This window comes from Paramacrobiotus metropolitanus, unplaced genomic scaffold (genome assembly GCF_019649055.1).
Source record: "Paramacrobiotus metropolitanus isolate TYO unplaced genomic scaffold, Prichtersi_v1.0 Parri_scaffold0000034, whole genome shotgun sequence".
NCBI lineage: Eukaryota > Metazoa > Tardigrada > Eutardigrada > Parachela > Macrobiotidae > Paramacrobiotus > Paramacrobiotus metropolitanus.
Genome location: NW_026570254.1, coordinates 1,031,528 through 1,055,446, shown reverse-complemented (window position 1 = coordinate 1,055,446; position 23,919 = coordinate 1,031,528). Strand labels below are relative to the sequence as shown.

The following is a 23,919-nucleotide window of genomic DNA, read 5'->3' as shown; positions in this document are numbered from 1 at the left end:
CGTTATCCCACTCTATTTTGTATGAACTGTAGCGAAATGGTAAATCCAGAAGATTCATTGCTTTTAGAGTTTTCTAAATGCGGCACATTTTAATCTTTCTAATAGGCAGATAATTCTTGTGTACAAAGTGAGTCAACCGTGTACTCAATAACAAAACAAGGTTGTCATATCAGACTATGATGATCGAAAAAGATGAAACGATAAAACAACAAAACAACTGGCTAGCTGGCTGTACAAACTTTGGTCGAAGATTGAGCGACATCACAAACGCAGGTGAGTAAACCAGAAAACAACAAAGCGAAGCTGTGTCCTATTAATTTTTATCGTCGGCCAGCGTACTGCACTGGATAAGCCGGATGCCGGTGCTCCTGTTCCCGGTCGGGATGATTGACTCCGTGGGAGTAATGCGGCATCATGCATGGCAGTGTGGTCTGACTGGAGCTTTTCGAGAACATAACCGAAGGAGACGATGAGGATTTATTTTGCGCGGAATCGGTGCGCGCTGGATTATACACACTCGGCGGCGAGTGGCGATGTTCCGGCAATTCTGCAATCTCCGCGTATACCGCCGCCATCGGCGAGTACGGCGGCATCCATTTCAGATAATCAAAATTCCCGTTCTTGATGTCAAAGTCGTAATCGTAGTCCCGTGCGTAGCGCATAGCGGCGCTCTGGTTAGATGATCCGTGGGATGACCGATCCGAAGTGCACAAGAACATATCACGCCCATCCGCTTCGTAGCCGCCTTCCATATCAAAACGGTGAAGGCTGTTGTCGTTGCTGCTAGATGAAAGGGGTGCTTTCTGACCGTAATCCCCTAACGAATCCGGCAGGCCGGAGTCGGGCATCATTTTCGGAAAGAAGCTGTTAGGTTGCGGTTTCGGAATGCCGGAATAGAATTGGCTGCCGAACATCACACGATCATCCTCCACAGAACCGCGCCCACTGGAGCCAATTTCGGACGGACCATTGGTTGGATCATGGTAGTGATTGTTGGTCCCTGTAAAAAAAGACACAAATGCGTTAAACTCACACAGGAACAAAACGATTATGTATATGCAACAGTATTTGAATGATTAACCAAGAAAGAGAGGATCAATCAACTGGTTAAAATACTTTGAATTTTATTTACCTTCAAGCATCCGTCCTGCGTTTTGATCTCGCTGTCCATTGTACGTTGTGTAGCTCAACATATCAAACGCTCTTCCATAGCGCTCGGGACATGGCTTTTGACGTTTCTGCCGAAAGCAGTACATTCCCAGCACAAAGAGAATCACCAGAACAACAGCCACACCACCGATGCTTCCCATGACAACCGGTGTGTAGCCAGCCACGGCGGGCTCAAACTGCGGCACACCGAAAACCACCGTAACAATGGCAGCGTCGGTGCGGGAGTTATTTTTCCCCGAACTGGCAAACACCATGGCTGAGTCTTCCGGCTGCACGGAGCGAGCACTTCGTCGTTTCGGGGCCACCGTACCCGATTCCACAGAAGTGTTATCAATGTGGATATCCTCCGCCAGAGAAATTATACCTGTTGTGGCGTTGATTATAAACAGCTCCGATGGCCGATTGAAATGGTACACCACGCGGCCATCCGAACCGGCGTCCTGGTCGGTCGCCGACACCTGACCGACGAAATCGCCTTTCTTCGATATCGGGGGAATATAGAAGCGGTACTGCGGCTGACTGAATTTCGGATCAAATTCATCGCGGCTCTCAATGTTCACTGTTACCTGGACGTCCGCCCGGGAGCCGGCAATGTCCGTGGCAGTTACCACAAAGTTGTACACCTGTTTGCGCTCGTAATCCAGTTCGCCGCTGGACGTTACCTTTCCACTGGCGCTGTCAATTTGGAATGCACTGGCTCCGTCGCCGCTGGTAATAGAATAGCGCAATTTGCCATGCATGCCCCGGTCACGATCATGAGCACGGGCTGTGAAGATCTCCGTGCCCACTGGAGAATTTTCCGGTACCGATTCCTTGTAGCGGCTGACGGGGAAAACGGGTACGTGGTCATTGGCATCCTCCAGATAGATAGTCGCCAGAGCCACGGATGACTGCGGAGTCAGCGCATTGTTGTCGCGGGCTTGGATAAAGAGTTTGTACTCGGATGTGTTGTCGTAGTCCAAGTCACCACTGACTTCGATGATGCCGCTGTTGGGATTAATACTGAAAAGCTTTTCTTCATTCCCAGAAAGAATGGAGTACGTCACCGATCCATTTTCGCCTGAAATTTTGAGCCATTTTTCACCACTGCCGCATTTTTCAAATAAATATTTTAGCAGATCAATTTTCCTATTTAAGCTGTAAACAAAAGACCAAAATACTGAGCCAATTAATCACAAATATTTTTTACATCACGTAAGCTATGATTTTGAAATTTCAAGGAAATTTGCGTTTCGAAATTTCCACGTTGTGGAGTTCATGTTTTTACTTTAATACAATTTTTTATTAAACATTCAGGAATTATTTGCATCGTAGTGATCATACCTCGATCGAAATCAGCCGCTCTCACTTGCAGCACAAACGTCCCTTTTTTGACATCTTCACTAATCAACGCTTTGTATTCCGTAGCGTTGAATTGAGGAGCACAATCGTTGACATCATCAACGGCGATCAGGACTTCCGCTGTGGTGTTTCGCACCGGCTTTTCCAAGTCCGAAGCCACAACTTTCAGTGCATAACTGGCAGTGTTTTCCCGATCCAAACGCTTTATTAGGATCAGCTTCCCGGTCTGACTGTCCAGTTGAAAAACACTGTCAGCGTCTCCGCTCATAGAGTACGTTACAGAGGAATATTCTTGGCAGCATCCGGATCGTGAGCGGACACTTGCAGTAGTTCTTGGCCAATGGGAGCATCTTCCGATACATGGACCGAATAGACAGTGCGGGAAAATAGTGGTGCATTGCGATTGACACTGGACACTTGGATCTGGACGGCGGCAATCGAAGATAATTTGGGGTTACCCTGGTCTTCGGCCACCACCACTAGTTGGATAAGCGGCTGACTGGGATCGAAGACAACCGTTTTCGTAGTGTACAGTCCCCCTGAAAATCACCCACACAATCAATGAAAATGAAGGTTTGTGTAATTCAAAATTCATTTATACATCAACACACTGGCAGTTATACTGGGTTCCAGAACATCTTTTAGCTTATCTTAACTGAGATTGATTTTTACTATATTTTATTATTTTATTTGTATAATGGTACAAGTAGGTATTCTTATAAATGCGAAAACTTCAGAAGACGTCATCCACATCCGGTGACTTTGAACTGTGTCAAACTGCTTTTGCCGACGTGAAAGTTTACTTTAGTTCTGATTGTTCACCTGAATGCTCATCAATTCGAAACCCGTCAACAGGGGCAATTTTGATGGAATAGCGCACTTTGGCATTGGTGCCTTGGTCAGCGTCTTTAGCTAGGGCGGACAGGATTTTCGTTCCAGCCGGTGTCATTTCCGGAACGGTGACTCTGTAGTCGGTCTTAGAAAAGCTCGGGGCATTGTCGTTTTCATCGCGAACAATAACCGTCAGATTAGTCGTGGCTCGGTGCACTTGATCGTAGGCTTCCAGCACCAGCATATAAGAGCTTTTCCGTTCGCGGTCCAATGGAGCAGCTAAAGTAATCTTTCCACTCCGGCCGTCAATGGAGAATGTACCATTCCCGTTGTCTACCAAGGAGTACGATAGTTCAGAGTTGACATCCACGTCGTTCGCAGATGCCGTAAATATCACGCTTCCCACGCTTGCCCCTGGAAAAATCAACCATGATCAGCAAATAAAATTAATCAGCAGCAAATTAAATTGATCATATCTCATCAATTTAAAGATATTTTCATAAATATTTTGTTTATATTTCATTTTTGTATATGTTTGTAGTAATTTTATGAACTGGGATATTCAAAGTTAAGAATATTCGTCAAGCTCACCTTCCGATACAAAAATACGATCATAATTGGGAAACACTGGATCATTGTCATTCATGTCGCCAATGTTAATTTTCAGTGTACACAATCCGGTCTTTTGTGGCTTCCCGCCATCCTTCACCGCGATAACCAGCCGGTAGGCGTCGTGTATTTCGCGGTCAAGCACCATGTTTGTCTTAACAATTCCGCTGTATGGCGGGTCAATAACGAATGCCCCGTCGTGGTTACCGTCAATAATCTCAAACGTCAGCCGACTATTGGCACCCGAATCCCCATCTGACGCGTACAGCTACGGCGAAACAGACTCATCATTGTCACGTTAAGTGCCGGCATATTATTATTGTAAGAAAGACCAACAACATACCTGCGTTACGTATGTTCCTTTATTGTTTCCCTCATACACCGATGAGCTGTATTTGCTCTGACTGCACGCTGGAGCTTGGTCGTTTTCATCGGTGAGACTAATGGTTAATTTTGTAAACGACTGCAACTTTTCTCCCGATTCCGTTTCAGCAGACACCGTCAAGTTGAAAGTTTTGTGACGCTCAAAATCGAGATCAGAATTATCGCGCACGGTTACCAATCCTACGATCCGCGAAAAGAATAATTACAGTACGGTATAAAATTTGTACATAGTTTGAAACCGAATATAGAAAGCGGGAAAAACAACTTAGAAGTGATATTTTTTGCATTATTTAGTAATATTTATTTAGGTTTATATTAATACTTACATATATTACAAGTATTCATGCATTAATTTAAAATTTTACAAAATCGACTAGCAGTACAGAAAATTATTAATCACAATGTGTGGACGACTGTCGAAGACGATGATTTTGCAAATGACTTTAATGTACATACCTGTTCGTTTATTGATATCAAACACGCCGGCGGTGTTTCCATCGGCAATGGCATACAGCAGCTTGTCGTCCTTTCCATCCGTTCGTGTAGCTTTTATCGTGACGATGTTAGTTCCGATTCGACTATTCTCCAGAACAGATGCGAAATAAGCGGGACTAGAAAATTTCAGTTGAACAGGTGGAACAGCAGCATCGCCGACCATAATGTCCAGCATTCCTGTCAATTGATTCACTATTAGAATTTTAATCCAGAGATTAAAAATTATTAGTAGAATAAAAACTAGCCATACAGAATCATAGCAGCTTAAAGCTCCATACAAACGGAGTACTTACTGCGCACATCTGTTAAAAAAATCAAACACTGAACTGATATAAAACTGATACACAATATACTCAACTAATATGCTGATGCCGCTGGTCAAAAATCTTATCGTAGCGCTAGGTTAAAATTAAAACTGATACGTATATAATATGAAAAATGTATTTATTCTCGGTTTACTGTCTCATATATCAGTGTCCGGTGCGGTTACAAAATAGTTTCAGTAGAAGCAGAAGAGGACATACCGCAAAATATTAAAATCCCGCATCGGAACAACATTGCGATTTTAGCACGCAATATATATACGCCAAAAGCAAGCAAATATTAACGCGTATTATCCCGTGCACATGTGGAAGAATTACAATAAATACTTCTACAAATGAAGGCGTTAAACATTTCTAGATCCGCGCAATATCAGCACTGAATATACATAAAGATAAATGCAATTGCAAACCTATGTTATAAGTAAACGAATCATTCAACGATGGAATAAAGTGCTTCCAGGAGGAATACTTGGCAATAAATTCTGAAATCAACCAGCACGCTGAACATGTACCTACAACCTCATGCACAGAGTGGGCGGGATGAAATGACCAGCGGTCTTTTCGCTGTCGCCTAGCTGACAAAGCAAATGCTGACCATCGAGCGCAGAGCAATAAAAGCGCGTAAAGACTCTCAGGGATGCGATAATCAAAATATCAAACAGTACCAGTTAAGACAGGACCAACGGGCAAAGGTAATAAAGGGGACGGAGCCTGCCTGGCCAAAAGAGGCCTTTTATTATCTTGTTTATGCAGATCGCAAATATTGCCTGCGCGCAGAAGGGAAAAGGGCCGAGGAAAAATGCTAATCCAACTCTGGGATCTAATCAATTCTGAGCGCGACGGCTTTGCTAATCGTATTATCGTGACTTAGTTTCTGACAGAAATCTCACTTTCTCGGCACAACCACAAGAAGCAAAAAGGATATCGCCAACCAGCTATAAACCGGCAAACTGGTGTGGACTCATCGTTATCCATTGTTTCAGCCAGAAATTGATAGCGGTCATAATTTGTTAGAGACATTCCTTTGTAACCATTAACGCCTGTGTGCTATATATTTGTACATCCGATCCCTAGTATCGGCAATAATATTATTGCCTTTTTCAGTAGCATACCGAAAACAAAAAAATGTCACAGCTGCAGACTGTTTCGGGAAAAATTCGGGTTGCTGTAAAAAGTTTCTCCGAGCATGCAAAAGGATGTCAACGGCAAATAATAAGGTCAACAAATTAATTCCAAAGAAGAATTTAGCACCAAAATTACTACGAGTGTACGAATATGTGTACCTTATGTGTGTCATTAGTGCTCCAGCTTTACGGCAAAGCTGATAATGTAATAATGCGATCTTCGTACGTATTAATTGTATACAGAATCGTATACGCGCACATGCTATATTTCCTATACGACACGTTTGTTAGCACCGGCTTACCGATAGAAGAATGCTGAATATCTTTTCCCTGATCCTTAGCCACAACGGCCATCCTATACGCATTTCCCTCGCGCAGACCCTGCTTGGCCGTAACCGCTCCCGTGTTGGGATGGATATCGAACTTTCGCTGCGGCACCGCAAAACTATACATGAGCGCTGAATTCTTCCCGCTGTCCTTGTCTTGTGCTGACACTTGTGCCACCTGTTGCCCAACGTCCACATTCTCCGGCACCTTCATCGCGAACAGATACGTGTTGAACTGCGGCTCATTATCATTGACATCATCCACAATAATCTGCAGCACGGAGCTGCTGGTCAGTTGCTGCAGTGGCCCGTTGTCCGTTGCCCGGATTTCCACGGTGTAGTTGGTCAGCTCTTCGTAATCAAAAATTTTCGCGGTGGTAACGATGCCGGTCAGTTCGTTAATCGCCAGCAATCCCAGAGTGTCGTTCCGCAAGGAATACGTTACGCGAGCATTCTCACCGGCATCCTTGTCGGTGGCTTTAATTTTCGCAACCGTGTAACCAATCGGGACGTTTTCCGACAAATGCACCAGGTACGATGAAGTGGTGAATACCGGGGCGTTATCATTGCGGTCCAGTACGGCAATCTGGATCTTACAGACAGTCTGCTTACTTGGTCGGCCATGATCTTCGGCAACGACCACCAAAGTGTATTCTGCGTTTTCCTCTCGATCCAGGGACTTTGCGGAAAGTTCACCATCTCGTGGATGGATGTAGAATTTCGGATTGGCTTCGTTGCTCTCGATACGGTATGTGATCTTCCCACCTTCCTCCAGATCCGCATCCTTCGCGATGAATTTATGAATGGGGCCGAATTCTTTGTTCTCGGGTACGGAGAGGCCATGGCACGTGTCTTGGAAGCTGGGAGCGTTGTCGTTGACGTCCAGAAGCTCTATTACGATGGTGGCGAAATCGTATTGATGGGGATTGCTTTTGTTGGACGCGTAAACTGTGAAGGAAAGAGAACATGTAAATTCGACAAGTGCAACGCACCGGTGACGACGACAAGTACATACAGCAAAACACATTTAAATTCGGTTTTAAAAAATGTCCTCGGCATGTTCGAAATGAATTTTTTCACTTATTAGGGGTTCAATTTACCGATGAAATTCATACATAGCAGTATCCCACAAAATTCTAAAATTCATGTCGCGCATTTACGTCCTAGTATGCTTACTGTTCATGCTGTAAACGTCTTTAGTTTCCCGATCGAGAGGCTTAACTACAGTTAAGTCGCCAGTTTTTGGGTCCACATTAAACTTTTCATACAGGAATTCTTCGGGAACATTAAACCGAATTCCATCTAAATGAAGATTCGAAACGTTAATGCATGAACGATCACAACTGCGTAGATGACATACTGCTCCACTTGTCGCTGCCCGGAAACTGCAGAATCTTGGTGCCGACATCCGTGTCTTCTCTGATAAAGATTTCATACAGTGACTGATTGAAAATATTGAATTTTCCACCAAGTGAATCGATTTCAATTGTCAGGGTGTGCATTGTGGCCAGTCGAGGAGTGCCATTATCGGTGGCAATTATCGTTAGAGAATATGAGCGGGCTTTCAGATTTGGATAAGTTCGATTGACGGTTATCAATCCTGAAAAGGAAAACAGAATTGCTGCTAGTTCATTCTCAACCGACTCAACCCAATTTGGCTATTATAACTAACACAGTAGTTGCGGAGCATTCACAAGACGATAGCGCTGCTCTTCAAACAGACACGAGTGCCACAAAAAACTGGTAAAGTAATAAATCTATGCATTCATTATCTAATAAATTATGACTGACTGTGAAATATTTCCCTGAAAAAAGTGCACCCAAAAAATTGTGGAAATAACGTACCGCTCTCCGGATCCAAAGCAAAAACGTGATCCTCATTGCCTCGAGTAATCTCATACGTGACATTCCCATTCCGGTACGAATCTTCATCCAACGCCACCATTTGCGTCACCGGATAGCCTTCGTCCACTCGCTCTGATATTCTAACGTAATTCCGGGAAACAAACTTGGGTGCGTAATCATTTTCGTCCTCCACCAGCACCCGGCATTTCAAGTTGGTATTTTTCCTTCGGTTCTTAACCGGATCCCTGTCGGATGCCGTAACAATAAAGTTGAATTCTTTATTTCGTTCAAAATCCACTTTTTCGTCAACCGTTAGCATGCCCGTCACCGGATGAATATCGAACACCGCTTGGGGAAACTGGTACGGAATTTCATAGAACACCTGTCCAAATGACCCCGCATCACCGTCCGTTGCGGTGAAATTCCACACATTCGTTCCAATGGGGATATTTTCCGGGATGGAAAACAAGCATGATTCTGTGGTAAACTTTGGCGCACAGTCATTGACGTCAATGACAATAATGTTGACCACTAGCAAGCTACTTCGTGGTTTCTGTGTGCTGCTGTCTACGGCACGAATACGCAGCATATACGACGCCGTCAGTTCGTAGTCCACTTCCCGGGCGGTGAACAGTTTACCCGATGTACGCCCAATCTCGAATGCTCCAAAGACGTTCCCGCGGATGATGGAGTACAAAATCCGACCGTTCTCACCGGAATCGGCATCGCTGGCCTGCACCGAACCGATTTCCGTGCCGGCTGGAGTCCCCTCGGTTATCTCGATGGTCATGACCGAGGTGGAGAACGTCGGTCGGTGGTCATTGATGTCTGCCACATTGATAGTGAGGGGCTTGCTTGTCGATCTTGGGGGAATGCCGCGGTCGGTCGCGATGACAGTCAGGTGGAAAACTGACTGCTTCTCATGGTCCAGAACCATTTGGTTGCGGATGGTGCCGGAGGAGGGATGAATGGAGAATGTCCGGGAGTCCTCGTCGGAAGCAAGGGAAAAAACAATTCGAGCATTCTCGCCTGTAAAAGTTAAAATGGTCAGCATACAGGAATATTGGTCACATCGAGCGGTTGCAACTCTCATTATGTTTCTATAAGGTACTTGGTGAATCTTTTCTAATTCGTCAACATGCTGAACATTTAGAACTGCATGCTGCACCGAATTATCAAAAAAAGGGTTTGACTTTGACATATACGAGTACGATATACAGGGCTTACCATCATCGGCATCTTTCGCTATGACTTTGAGAATTTCAGTTCCTTCCGGTTCACCTTCAGATACCCAAATAACATCATCAATCGGGACCACAAAGACCGGTGAGTGATCGTTCACATCGCCCACCGCAATTGCTACTGTCGCCGAAGACTCGCGTGCCGGTTGCCCCATGTCTAGTGCCGTGACTGTGCACGAGTGCACCGCTAATTCTTCTCGATCCAGAGCCTTTTTCGCAAAAATTTCACCGGTTTTCGAATCTATGCGAAACGCCGAATCATTGCACTTCCATCCGTACACGATATGGCTGTTTTTCCCGAAATCGGCATCATTCGCTTGAACTTTCCCCACGAAACTATCTTGTTTGGCGTTCTCAAACACGGAAAAATTATACATGGAGAGGCTAAAAATTGGGTTGTTGTCGTTTACATCGGTAACGGTAACTTTTACGGTTGTGATCGCTTTGAATGGGGGTTTGCCCTGATCAATTGCTTGGACCCAAAAAGTGTAGATGTCTTGAAGTTCACGGTCCAGTTGCTGGCGCAGGAACACTTCCCCCGTATCCGGGTAAATACCGAATAAGTGTTCAACGTTAGAGGATCCATCAATTTGGTACGTAATTCTACCACTCTTGCCTAAAAAAAAGGAAATGGAATTTCAAAATATTTTTCTAAATTAAGACTGCATAAAATTAATTTAATATTTTAAAAGCACACAACTTATAATTAATTAGTTCGAGTCCTATTAGAAAACTAACGGAAAAGCAGCTACGTCAAACTTGTTCGGTCAGGTCACCAAACGGTATCAATACGAAGTAGTTGCTGGGGCCTTATATGCTAACCAATCACATATTTATTGAATGAATGCCATTTGATTGGACAAATTCCTACCAGCATCGGCGTCAGTGGCCTTGACTTGCACAATAACATCATCCACCGCCTGTGACTCAGGGATTTCGATTCGATACAAGGCTTGCTGAAAAACTGGGCTGTGGTCATTGCGGTCAAGAACATGGATACGCACGCGGAGAGCAGCTCGTTTAGGAGCTGGCACAAGTGTTTCCGTTGCATGGATAATAATTTCATGGACAGAAGTGTTCTCATAATCGAGTGGTTTGTTGATGGTCAATATTCCTGTATTCACATCCAGATGGAAGTGGTCCTGATTACTGCCGGACGCCAGTCGGTAGTGTAGTGGCTGCCTGTGGTGCGCATCGCGGTCGGAAGCGATGGCCTGGAAAATCACGTCACCTGTTGGAGCGCTCTCCGGCACGTGCAGTGTCACTTCACTGTTGCGAAACGCTGGACCATTGTCGTCCACATCGTTAACGGAAATAATCACCTAATGATTGAGCACGATCAAATTTAGCAGAAAAGTCACCACACGTACATTTTCATTGATGCGGGGCCAGACCCTTTCTTGCTATTCCGATTATTACTTTTTCCGATTTGCACAAGTTCTCTTGCTATACTCTTACGAGCACCTTAATCCATTTCAATAAATACATTATTACACAGAGCAACCTATCATCATATTTTTTGTTACTTCGTAAAATTAATAGTAAATAAAGTACCTGGCAGCTGTCTTCGCTCGACTGGTCAGCAGACCGTGCAACAATGTTAATAACATGAAAAGCTTGCATTTCTCGGTCCAAAAAAGCAATTGTGCGGATAACCCCGCTAACCGGGTCCACTTCGAACAAGCTGGATCCAGGAGGCCCCATAAAAAATTTGATTTTTCCAGAATACTGCGACGCTGCTGCAACTGTCCCGATGCTGGTATGAACTGCCGCATCTTCCGGTACACTAAACTTGTACACTTTCGTCGTAAAGTAGGACACTTGGGTATCCACTTTGATGAGCACTTCAAGCTGGGCAATGGGCAGTTTACCGGATGTCTCATCGACATTAACCAGCAGTCGATGTTGGCCAATGTGATCATGTAGCAGTTTGACGGTTTGTATCAAGCCTGCACAAGGGGATCGCTCATTAAATACACATTACTAATGGAAATAGACCACTTTAAATTGAATTAGATTCCAAGAGGAGTTTTTTGGTAGATTAAAGAAGATATTCTGTTGTTACCTGATGCTGGAGTGATTTGAAAGAGTCCGTAATCATTACCAGACGCCAATGAGTACACAAAAGTGAGCTCTTGTGCGCTATCCTTGGACGCGGCATTGTCGAAGGGGTTCAGCTGCACCACATGGGCTCCAATAGGTAGGGAATTGTGAATGCTCACAACAAATTTATCCGCGATGAAGTAATTACTTTTGAACATGCTAACAGGAGGCATGTGGATTTGCACGAATGCAGTCGTGCTGACACTGCCTACAAAGGGCATCATAACACGTTATTAATGCGATAACGGTCGTTTGCAGCTTCGTTCATCGTGGTACACTTGTACTGTGTCACACTGCTAAAACTCAACCGAAATCCATTCTGCATCACAAATATTCAAAATTATAAGCCATTTTTTCCTAATGTATGAGATTGTTTTAGCATAAATTTATACTGCCAAGTTTCCCAGATTGAAAATTGAGTATGCTCTAATACCTTGTCCTGAAGCTTGCACAGCAAACTGTATCACAGACGTAGGGACATGGTCCAAGCTGCGGAAGACACAGATCTCTCCTGTATCAGGATTAATCCGAAAATAATCATCCGTCCATGAAGCATGAAAACCGTAATGAATTTTTCCAATGGTTGAACATCCCGAATCATTGGCTTCGATCTATAATATTCAAGTGGTAATTAGTGAATTAATTAAAAGATATCAACGAGCCGGTGCCGGCATCGTTGTCAGCACGGTTGGCTTTCGCCCAGGAAGCCGGTTGTTGGATAATCAGCTTATCCCTGTCAATCCCATCTGGTCTCCCATACAGTATGCAAATGAAATTCTGAAGTCCTGATATCACTGCATCTATTTAATTTAGCATACTACGGTTTTTAATTGTCAGTGAATAATACACGAACATGGCGCTGTGCCTCTTGGGAATCCCGTCCTTTCTAATGCTGTATGTGCAGGGTAAATTACCGTACCACTGTTCGCGTGTAATACGAGTTTGAAAAGAAAACGCGCTGTAAATTTGTTTTGTAGTAATGTTCAAATGGTACTCGTGCACATGTTGACCCTAGATTCAGTAACATCTTCCGCCGAAATTTCATTATAAGCTAGTACCACTGAAACATAACAACAAAAACATCCAAATTAATCGAAGCTGAGCATCGTTCATGTTTTATTATGTATTACCATTTTATTAACAACCATCCATTTACATGGTTACAAACTTACACGCAGGGGGCATGGTCGCTATAATCGACTAAAATTCGTCAGAGTTATAAGACGAAAAGTTTGTTCGTCGATTATGAGAAAATGTTTTGCATCCGAAAACTTCCTGACCATATGGGGATACATTTCTTGCTTTGCGCTTAGGGGAACTAAGGGAATGCACAGAATCCACTTTGAACTTTATTAGGAACACGAAGCATGAAAAGATATCCGCCTGCTTAATGTGGTGAAAGCCCTTAATTTCTTGGATTCTATTAAGAACGTATGAATAAATGAAACGTCCGCACAAATGCCGGCGCAGGAAGTGGAGCAGATAGAAGTGTGTTATTCCACAAGCCTATCAATTGTAATTTCAAGGGGTTTCTTCCAAACACGTCCCGCTAGAGTCTATCGAGCTAACCGGGATGATGATTTGTCCCATTTGTAACCTACTGATTAGAACCATCGCTGCCGCGGTATATATGCGGCAAATACAGCTAGAACAATCTGACTGTAAACCAGCACACAATGCAGGAAATCAACTGACTGTAAAGTAAGGAAACGTTGAAATACCTTAAGAGACCGTAGTGTGAATTTCTGACATTTTTAAAGATTCAGTAAACGAAATTCTTATCACATTAGTCCCTGTTTATGTAGAGTGACTCTTTGGCACCATGTATTTAAATTATCATTAATTCTGTTATCACTTTCCATTAAAATTTACTCGTGAGATTTTATGAAAATTCCAGGGAATTTCAGTGTGAAGATTCGTCCAACTACGAAGAATGTTGGTACTTCATACCAAAACAAAATAGTTTATCACGGTAACGATCCTCAAAATCTCAAAAATGCACAAACTATCCTGTGGTCAACAACCGACACAGCAGATGCCTTGAATATATTCCGTGAAAATATGTTGGCGCCGCCTGAATGTGTCTGTATTTCTGCAACAGTCCATTAGGCAACCAGTTTCCAAAATTATCTCAACAAATTATTGTGAACTGGGTATTGGTTTAACGTGTCACATGTTTCACACGTTTTCTTGTGAATACGTAATATATCAGCCTAACAACAACAAGCATAACTATGATATCAACGCTCTGCGCTTATGCAATGACCATGGGCTATCTGAGATAAAAATACTTGAAAGCTAATCAACGAAGTTGGCTAAGTTGGCTTGCAAAGTTGGCTAATCAACGATACATTTTGGCTACGTTCTAACGATATGCAGATGTGTCGGACCAAACACGTTACCACGGATGAACCGCGGCATCTCACGTTTCTGAAGCAACTGACAATCACATCAGTCTCAAAAAAGACCGCTCAAATGTAGCGTTACAAATGGACACTCGCTGACCAAACGTTTTTAATTAATTACTACAAGCCAACAACCATGGCGCGAAATATGAAACCGAGAGTGCTCTGCGACCTTCCCAGGAAGCTGAACACAGCCAAGCATGTCGATGGGGTATCGCCTCGCGGTAATCTTTTATGTCGCCGAAAACTGCATGAATATTGAAATCAGAGCCATGTAGCACCGGCGCCGCTTCCTCCACCGCGAGGACCGAGATCTTGAAGGTGATTTCAGTCTAATTAGAGCGAATCAATCTGGTGATTACTTAGCTAATAAATGGCCAATAACAATTAACAGCGTTCCCATTATTATTATACGAATGAAAGAACAGAATTATTAACAAAATATATTATGCTCCTTATAATGGCATTTTGCGCAGAAATAACATCCTTTTAGTTTCCTGTTGGTGCATGCACGCACTAACGCAAGCACATTTTGTATTTTATATTTATGTCGATAATTTGGTATCAATGTTTTGCCCTTTGGCTCAAATCAATACTGGTGGTCCAAAACACAGTAGAAAAGCAAAAATGTCAAGACATATTAATGTCCCTAAATTTATGGCGACTCGCTTTTCTTAAAGGTTATCAGTCTATGCTCTCATGATCTTTATCGATCAAAGTTGCATTATTGTCGCTTACACGAGTAAAGGGTATATGAATTATGCAAAATGAATGTCGAAATATGAAATCAGAAAGAAAGGGTATTACACAGATGCCTTTCCAGGACGGGTGACCAACGCAGGCTTCCCGGCAAACAAGTTCCGAATGGAAGCTGGATACCTTATCAATAAGACAGCATCGCGATGCTATCTTCTAGTTTGCATTCCTTGTAAATTATTAATCACATTAATTCTGTCCCAAGGTATCTTGCGATCTTACTCGAGCAGGTCGGACACTAATAGCAAACGTAGCAGATTATGAATCTTGTGTTGTCCTATGACATCTCCGGTTATTGGATGTTCGTCCTTGAATCATTCATTTCTTGTTACTGCTTACTGACAGTAAAATACCACGGTGCGTAATCTGACGGCTTATCAATAAATTAAATTGATATTACAAATGACACTCTCGTGAGCCATGCATTTTAAAGGTTCGATCGCAAGCGTCGATAAGGGAAAACCAATCTCTGTGATATTCTACTAACTCTCCTGTAAATATCTGAAGATCCATCAAAAAAATAAATATAAGTCCACCAGCGCTTAACTTCATATTTTTGCAAAAATCTCACATAATAATATTACGAGATCGGAAGCTAGCAACTACTGTAGATGTGGGAATACATTACTTTTTTTTTCAAAATGTTGCAAATACTTAAAATAATGATGTGGGAATTGACATTTTATCGACCAGTTCCAGTAATCCAGAATAATATTCTAGTTAATAATAAACATCCTTTTTGAGTTATCCAATGCGCCTAGGTACTATCCAGACATACCACATTCACCTTTGTCGGAGCATACCTGCAGTTCTTGATTTAATCCCTTAATAAACTGATTATTGTTAACTGGTCACCCAACTTACTTTTCATAAGACCATTATTATGCCTGCGCTGCTTTCTTGAGATAAATTCTTCATTTTACCGCAGCAGCATCAAATGCATGAATAAGCATAAGTTATAACGAGTACAATACGATATGGAAGAACAATACTTATAGTGAGACGCACAAAACATCTGGTCAAGCTCAAATGTACGCGCGAGGATTGTAGTATCTATTACTCAATTTCAATTTTGAAACGTGGTTGGGCCTTATGTGCGAACAGTTTCACACCGGTCACTGGACACTTTTCAGGTTACATCTAACTCGTAAATAATCTTAAACAATAACATCAATTAAAAACAGTTAATATCGTGCATTTGTATATTGAACAGTACACTGTGGGCCAGTGGCCACAGCATGTAATAATTATATATAAGTACGCTGCACGGTGAGCAATATACTGTATAAACCATAAGAGTCATGACATCCATCCGTAAGGTCACGCAAATGTATTTCACAACTACCTGGCTTAATCCAAAAACGTACTTATTAACGGTGCTCATATTCTGCATTATATTCGGCAAATACGAGCCCATTTGAAATGGGACTTGTAAGCTTCTTATCTATTGTTTTTGACTGGCCAAGTGAAAGATTAAGCTGTGGTGCCTTTTATCGCAGCATGCGATGTCCAGCTGACGGTCATTTTTCTGAAATTCGCCAAGCCTTCCGACCACTTACAGAAATTTCGTACGCAAACATTCGCCTAGACTCCTTAATCCGTGTTACAAATATGAAGAGGTTGGGGCAGCGTGCGCGTTTGTCATGAAGAACCAAAATTACAAATTCAGAAAAGAAAACAATTTAAAAAGACATAATTTGAAGAACATTGTAAATCAATTAACTGAGTGGAATACTGAATATCATATTTAATATGCTCACGAAACTAGCGCAGACATTATTGTGAACAAATGCTTCTGAAATAAAAGGACCAAGCAAAGATCTGCGAGGGCCTAAATGCAGTGAAGCATGAATGGCGGTTTCATATTATAATATACTTTTAATGGACAAATTTACAAAATAAACCTCTCTCCAAATGCGCAATGCATGCTTTCCCACAACTAAACCCGATCGCTCCATAAACTTTCCAATAATGACCAGAGCCGTAAATCAAGCTGGTAAAACAGGAGATTCCTAACGGCTCAGTACCAGCTGATACTGTGTGTCCGGCAAATGATTTATGGAATGGTAAACGATATTATCAACCTCTGGCAAACATGTTGCCAACCCTGTGGCTTTATTATGTCCCCCTAGTCGTCAATAAGCGTTATTCTAATGAATATTTCAAGGTATGACGTATGTACCAGCGCATTCATTTAAGTACAAAGGTACATCATATTTCAAAACTAGACAAAGGCGGATTTGTGTGCGGGCCTTGAGAAACTGGGAAAAGCGACGTCTTTTTTTCTCTAACCTTTGTTTATAAAAACATAATAAAACCAACTTCCGTTATGGCATTTAAATTAATTAGCTATGAAACAAATATCTCTATTGTCGTCCTATTCTGAATTGCCGTGACACTCTTTCTTTTCGTCTTGTTCTGGATTCTCTCGGCCGAAAAAAAACTGTTAAATGTATGCCTGGTAATTTCTCATAGTGAAAATGACCATTAGCGAACTAGAGCGAAAGGAAAAGCCAACAAAATCGTGGAAGAATATGACGCAGTCATCAGTCTGCACCATGCCGAAGACAAAGTGCATCACTACGAGCATTCTTTTCCAGATGATTTCAACAAAGCCCCGAATTGTTGACGCTTCCTCTAGTTCATCAGACAAATGGCGGTAAAAGAGGCCTGAGAAATCTGGATCAATTTAAAACTGCCTTATATTATTCTGGTATGCATTCTGAGTGCTCTTGTGGTATTCATTGGCCGCCACCCATAAAGTACAAACCGATCACTGTAAGACAAATAATCAAACGTAAGCAGATAGGAGGCCGGCGGTACAATGAGCCCAAAGAACGGAAGTGCTCCAAGCCATAAAAGCCCGAGTTGTCGCTTGGATTCCGCCTAACGTTTCCCTTATAGTTATAACAGACCGGTTGATATGCACATACAAACTGGCCGAGCCGAGCTGTCCGGCTCATAACCATTAATAATATTGATTTTTCCACCAGCGTTATTAATTTAGAAAATGACCTGTTTTGACAGATTCTGGATTGTGCTGTTACGAAACTATTATTGACCACATGGTCAATAAGGCCGTAAATTCCGGCCCCGTACCAACTGCAGCCACTTGGTACGGAGCAGAGAAAAACGGGGCACGGCAAGGCAGCCGATGCGTTCCTGCCGCGACAGATCATGAGATAGTCATTTTGATTACAAGAACAAGACAATTCACTCAACAAACGTTCCTGAATTACAATTAAGGGGGCAATGTGGTCTTTCTTAAATGCAAATGCTCTTCCTGCCCGCGGCACCACTGATTATAAACACTTTAGCCACAAGACTGCAGGAGATTATCGGCAATCCATTCTTTCAATGCCTTAACTTGGACCCATCAATGAAACTTAATTAAAACTGCACCGCATCAGCAACAAGCTTGCCGCACTCGGCGCCATACACATTACATGACCTTCGCGGCAGTCGGCGATATTTTTCAAAAACGTAAGCGCCGCATCACCGGATTCCAGATCTCTCTAAGCCGATTATGGTTTCCATTTTACAGCAATTTTACAGAGAGGCCGAGCCGGCAGATAGGGCGATGATGGGAAAATATCTCCGGCACACAAAGCATAAGGTGAACTAGCTAATCCGAGCATGAACTCGGTGACATAATTATCTGCATCGCATTTCCCAGTGCAGCAAATTCCGTTCTGCTGTTTCCTCATATCAAGTTACCTTCCGAAAGGTTTCCATACATCATGCGCCAATCCTGGTAGCGGATTGAACCAGCTGCTAGAGTGCAATGCATTACTTGTTGATATTTGTATTACGGGTTTGCCAATTGGACATGTTTATAATCGAAAGTTCACCGGCGTTAAAGCTAACGCGAAAGCACATGGTTAGAACTGGAGGGGGGTAAAGGCAATATGATAGCTTTACCCCCTAAACACATATGACAGATTTACCTGCTTGTACAATTACCAACTGTTTAACCAAACATTTTCAGTCCAATAACAATAAACTAGGAAGAACAATTCCAAACTGCTACTATTAGTTTGCACATCGTCAGTGCACACACTTAACAGGCAAAACTTAATCAAATACGGGTATTGTTTTGGTCTGTTTGAATACAACGCACGGCGTTTAATTACCGTCTTCTTTGGTGAGAATCTTAATGAAGAAATCGGCTGCTCTTCTTGCCGCACTACTGACAGCAAGAACTGTCATAATCAATCATTCGGGGTGTTTTAACGATGTCCTTGCTGACCGTGGCGTTCTCCTTATTTTTTGCTATGTGGAAAGTATCCACTATCCAGTAACACGGAAATAGTCTAATTGCAATGCTGATGTAGCTAATTAGTAAGAACATAACACTTTCGGCTTGTCCAGTCAAATGGCTGTTTGATGATTGCGTGCCTATCTCCATGTGAACAACAACCGGAAGCGCCTTAAGGCCAGAGAAGCCGCACTGGCTGCGTGTTCCGGTCAACAAGCCTTACATTCATTATAAAGGTCAATTAACTTCACATTACAAACTCCAGAAGCGTCTGCTCGGCATATCGTAAATTGTACGCTGAATGCGACAAGTCTATTCACACATTTTTATCCCAACTCACGTGCCGTCAAGCTCTAAATTCGTGTCGATAAGGTACAAATACACCGCGCAGCTTAAAATCCACTGTAAAATTTAGAGCATTTGCCGTTTAGTTTTCTATTTGATAAAAATTTCAGTACAGTTGTATTTGCTCTACAAAGTGTAAGATTTTACTAGCTATCCTTAGTGCTTTTTCAAATTTTTCCAATTTCTGGCGGCAAAAAATTTTCAGTGACAGACTGAGGCCGCAAATATTCAGTCTCAAAAGTCCTAGGACTTTTGAGACTGAATATTTGCGGCCACTAATGGTTGGTTTCTTTGCTAAATAACAAGATCTCTCTGTTTCCCATCACGATATGGACCACCGAGCACACTGCACTCTAAAGTAATCTGACTAATAGAGCAGCTGGTTCTGGCAATCATAAATCTCAAAAACGATCATTCTGAGTGAAAAGCATCATTCTTACGGAAAAGCACTGCGAGCTTGTGAATTTTTCCTAAAAGGCCCAAAGGCAACTCATTGAGGCTGAAAGCAGCCGTGATGCAACATGGCGAGTCTGCCAATCCAGCTATCATCCTCGGTAAAAAGGTCTTTTGACAAGACTACGAAAATCCTTTACACAACACCCCGCTGTACACCAATCACTACGGATTCTTTTCACGCAACCGAACAATACCGGCCCGCAGCTTACCTTAAGAAAACAATTGCCAATACGAGCATCTTCCGCCCGAAGAGACACATTGTACCAGTGCCGGTGGAAGACGGGCGCGGTGTCGTCGTCGGAGCGGAACACCAGTCGGACAGCAGCTGTCGAAGATAAGACCGGCTTTCCGTGGTCACGAGCGCCGATTACAATGTCCATGTTGGCCGTTCCACAATCCCACGCCATTGCCGACTGGATTATACCTGTGGTGGGGTCAATACGGATCTTTTTAGCATCAGCGGGATCTAATAAAAAATACTCCACGCGGGCATTGTCCCCGCTGTCGACATCGTCAGCTGACACGTGCAGCAACACCGTGCCGTTGTCCACAGTTTCCGACGTCTCGACTTGATAGACAGATTTATCGAAAACAGGCGCATTATCATTTACATCGTGGACTAATAGGCTAACAAATTTTTCACTCAACAACGGTGGAATGCCGCCGTCAGAGGCGACGAGGGATAACGTGTAATTGCTCTGCGCCTCATAATCTAGGCCGCTCTTGACGCGAATCATGAAAACTGATGCTGTTTCTGACAGTAGATCGAATTTGTCCATATCGCCTGTCATATTCAAAAGAATTTTAGAATCCCCGGGCACCGCATCTTCATCGACAACTGATACGCGCGCAATAAATTCTCCCACTGGGACATTTTCCGCCACAAACCCACTGGCGTTGTTCAGAAAAACCACGTCGATCCGCGGCGGCTGGTCGTTGACGTTCAGCACGTCGATGTAGACAAAGGCCGAAGACTCCAGCGGCTGCGTGCCATTGTCCCGGGCCGTGATGACCAGTTCGTAAGCCGAGCGTTCTTCATAATTTAGCGCCTTATTAAGACTGACCACCCCCGACTGGGAATTGACTGTGAAAATATGTTCCCCATCACTTAGCCGGCGATTAATCGAATATGAAACCTGGCCATTCCGTCCCGCATCCGCATCTGTCGCTTCCACTCGCAACAGTTCCGTCCCCACGGTGGCATTCTCCAGAACACTGGCGTAATAGCGGCTCTCGCTAAATAACGGCTGATTGTCGTTATCATCCAGTAGAGTGATGTTCACTTTCAGGCGGCCCGTCTGCGGCGGATTCCCACCGTCGTACGCTTCAACGGTCAAGAGATAATTCTCCACCGTTTCACGGTCCAAAACTCCGTTAATTTCCAGATCCAGATATAGTGTACCGTCGCGACCGCGCCGCGAGGATAACCGGAAGACTTGATTAATATTACCTGACACAATCTCATAACGCTGTGTACTGTTAATGCCCACATCCTGGTCGTATGCGGGCGGCAGACTCCGGCGTGTATCGCGCGGCTGCGATTCGGAGAATTCAATATTAACCCCATCGGACTTGAAGGTGGGTGAGTGGTCATTCACATCCTGTACGGCAATGCGCACCCGAATATTCGGCCCACCCGACAATGGAACGGCCATAAAAGAATAAAAATCTGTCACTTCGCGGTCCATTGTGATTTTTGTCCTAATTTCACCGGTATTCTCGTTAATGAACAAATCACTGCCGACAGTCTCCTGATCGGCCATGATGATGTAGGGTGGCGGCGGATAGGCATCGTGTGATCCGCTGGGAGCGCTTAGCATACCAATTACGACATCCGGCGGTACTCCTTCGTCCACCAGGAAATTCTGTGTAACGTCCGCGTAACACACAACCGGCAAGAGGCCGGCAAATATAAATAACGTCCACATTGTTTTGACGCCGCTAACCATTGTGTTGGCATTCCTGCTCAAGCATCACTAATCAACTGCTGAGATAATTTTACTCTAGGCCAAACACGACAATGCTCCATCTCAACAGGCGCAAACAGCCGTTTTTCCAGTCGTGGATCAAAGAGCATTCTGCAAGGGAAAGGACATTGCAGTGATAAGTTCAAGTTCGCACAGCCCCCAGAAAAATGCGCGCTCAGGGTTTAGGCAAACTAATTGACGATCGGGATAAAAAGGAAATGGTTAAGAGCACATGATTTATTGCTCGTAAAAAAGCTAATCCCAAATAAAGCGGGATTGTTACGCGTCGATCGCGAATGGTATTTTACAATATTGGTCATTCAAGGAAGATTACGAGATACTTGAAAAATAGGCCATGATGGTTACGACACTCTACAGTATGCTGTCACAATTAAAGAATGAGCGGATCAAATGGATGAGAAATTCTAACAGATGCATGCCTATCTCTGAATATCTATTGTCATTTCATCGCCCGTTATGTTATTGAAAATTAGAAATGATATTACGTAGACTACTGCTAAAAACAGAGAATAAAAACACGCTTCGCTGCTACTGTAAAAACCGAAAAACAAACTCATTTACGCAGATACAAATTCGCAAAAATCAATTAGATATACTTGAACTTATTAGAAAAAAACTACTTTCCTCACAATGAACGTATATATTTTATTATACGGTACAACTGCCGTACAGTATGTACAGATATCTGCTTTCCCGAATACGGCGACAGAAGCAACTAAAATAACATAATTATTTTGCTTACAGTTACAGATACTATAATATTTACAGATTTGAATAATAAAGCCCTTCAATCCACATCCAAACATGGTAGTAACATCAATAATACAATGCCCAAACAGATAAATATTCCATAAACATCAGAATGCTGTGATCATCGATTTCAGAATTCAGATCATCGTGCACTACAAATTCGAAGCTCCTCTTTCAGAATGCAGTCCGGCAAAACATGAAATGGTTACAAAATCTCCGGCTGCGGGAGGCCTGACAACTGAACACAAATTATCACAAATTGTCCATAACATTCACTCTGCTAACGAACAAGTTTCGTCCTCATCACTTGATTTCTATAAAACTTTGATAAGGATAGACGAGGCCAGCTTTGCACAGCTCTGCTTGTGGCAGGACAGAAGAAAGCCTGCTTGAAAATTGATGGTCATCGCAGGCCAACTATGGTGAAAGGAAGAAAGAGAAAAGAGAGAGACGTACAGGCGGTGATGACCAGTGGCCAGAACGGCGAAATACGCCACTCAGTCTATTACTGGTATTTCAAAGACCGACGTGGAAGACTAGCTTGCTCATTATTCTCTTCGGCTTTTCTTCAACAGGTGCTTAGAAATATTCAGTGTCTTCTGCTTCATTGACCGCTTAGATGGCGATTTCAAAAATGTCCAGTATTTTCATATTTGTGTTAAACATTGCAAGTCTAAGGTAGCCTACTGTATCGTCACTATGTAGATCGGGGATTAACAGCCGGAAGCGGCATCAGTATCGGTATGGCATACTGACAAGAAACTGCGCCTACTACGTACATTTATGCCAAAACTCGCAAAAAACGACGCATACCTGTGTTAGTACGCAGTACACAGTCAGAGTCTACAAACTATAGTTCAAAAAGCAATCTTGCTAACAATTTGCTAAGAAATCAGATTACGTTAAAGTATAAAAAACAAAAAGTTTTCGGATTAATTACGAACCTTGAGTAATCGGCTGTGTAGCTTGCCGTGGTGAAAACAGTCCATTGAACGAGGTCGATGCCGAAAATAAAATTTTAGGCGATAAAATAGCGTACTTATTCGAATTCTATCGAGTTTCTTGCCGGAACATATGTGAAGACAAAGCGGAACTTATTTTGTTAACGCTGTAAGCTGCAACAATGCTGCTTTAAGTTTAAAATGCTGCCACCCGATTTTTACATTTGA

At 43.0% G+C, this 23,919-nt stretch overlaps 1 protein-coding gene across 1 annotated transcript; it reads right to left on the bottom strand.

Moving 5' to 3' along the window:
* Nucleotides 1–110: 110 nt before the first annotated feature.
* Nucleotides 111–23,919, bottom strand: LOC129589398 (protein dachsous-like). The gene is given in 19 exon segments (XM_055484156.1): nt 111–1,000; nt 1,133–2,230; nt 2,494–2,793; nt 2,796–3,050; nt 3,334–3,756; nt 3,934–4,219; nt 4,295–4,515; nt 4,792–5,007; nt 6,580–7,551; nt 7,780–7,905; nt 7,964–8,203; nt 8,449–9,477; nt 9,676–10,305; nt 10,561–11,011; nt 11,244–11,638; nt 11,755–12,000; nt 12,226–12,403; nt 20,222–22,090; nt 23,695–23,919. Coding segments are annotated over 18 exon segments (9,486 nt in total). The 5' UTR covers nt 21,962–22,090; nt 23,695–23,919; the 3' UTR covers nt 111–320.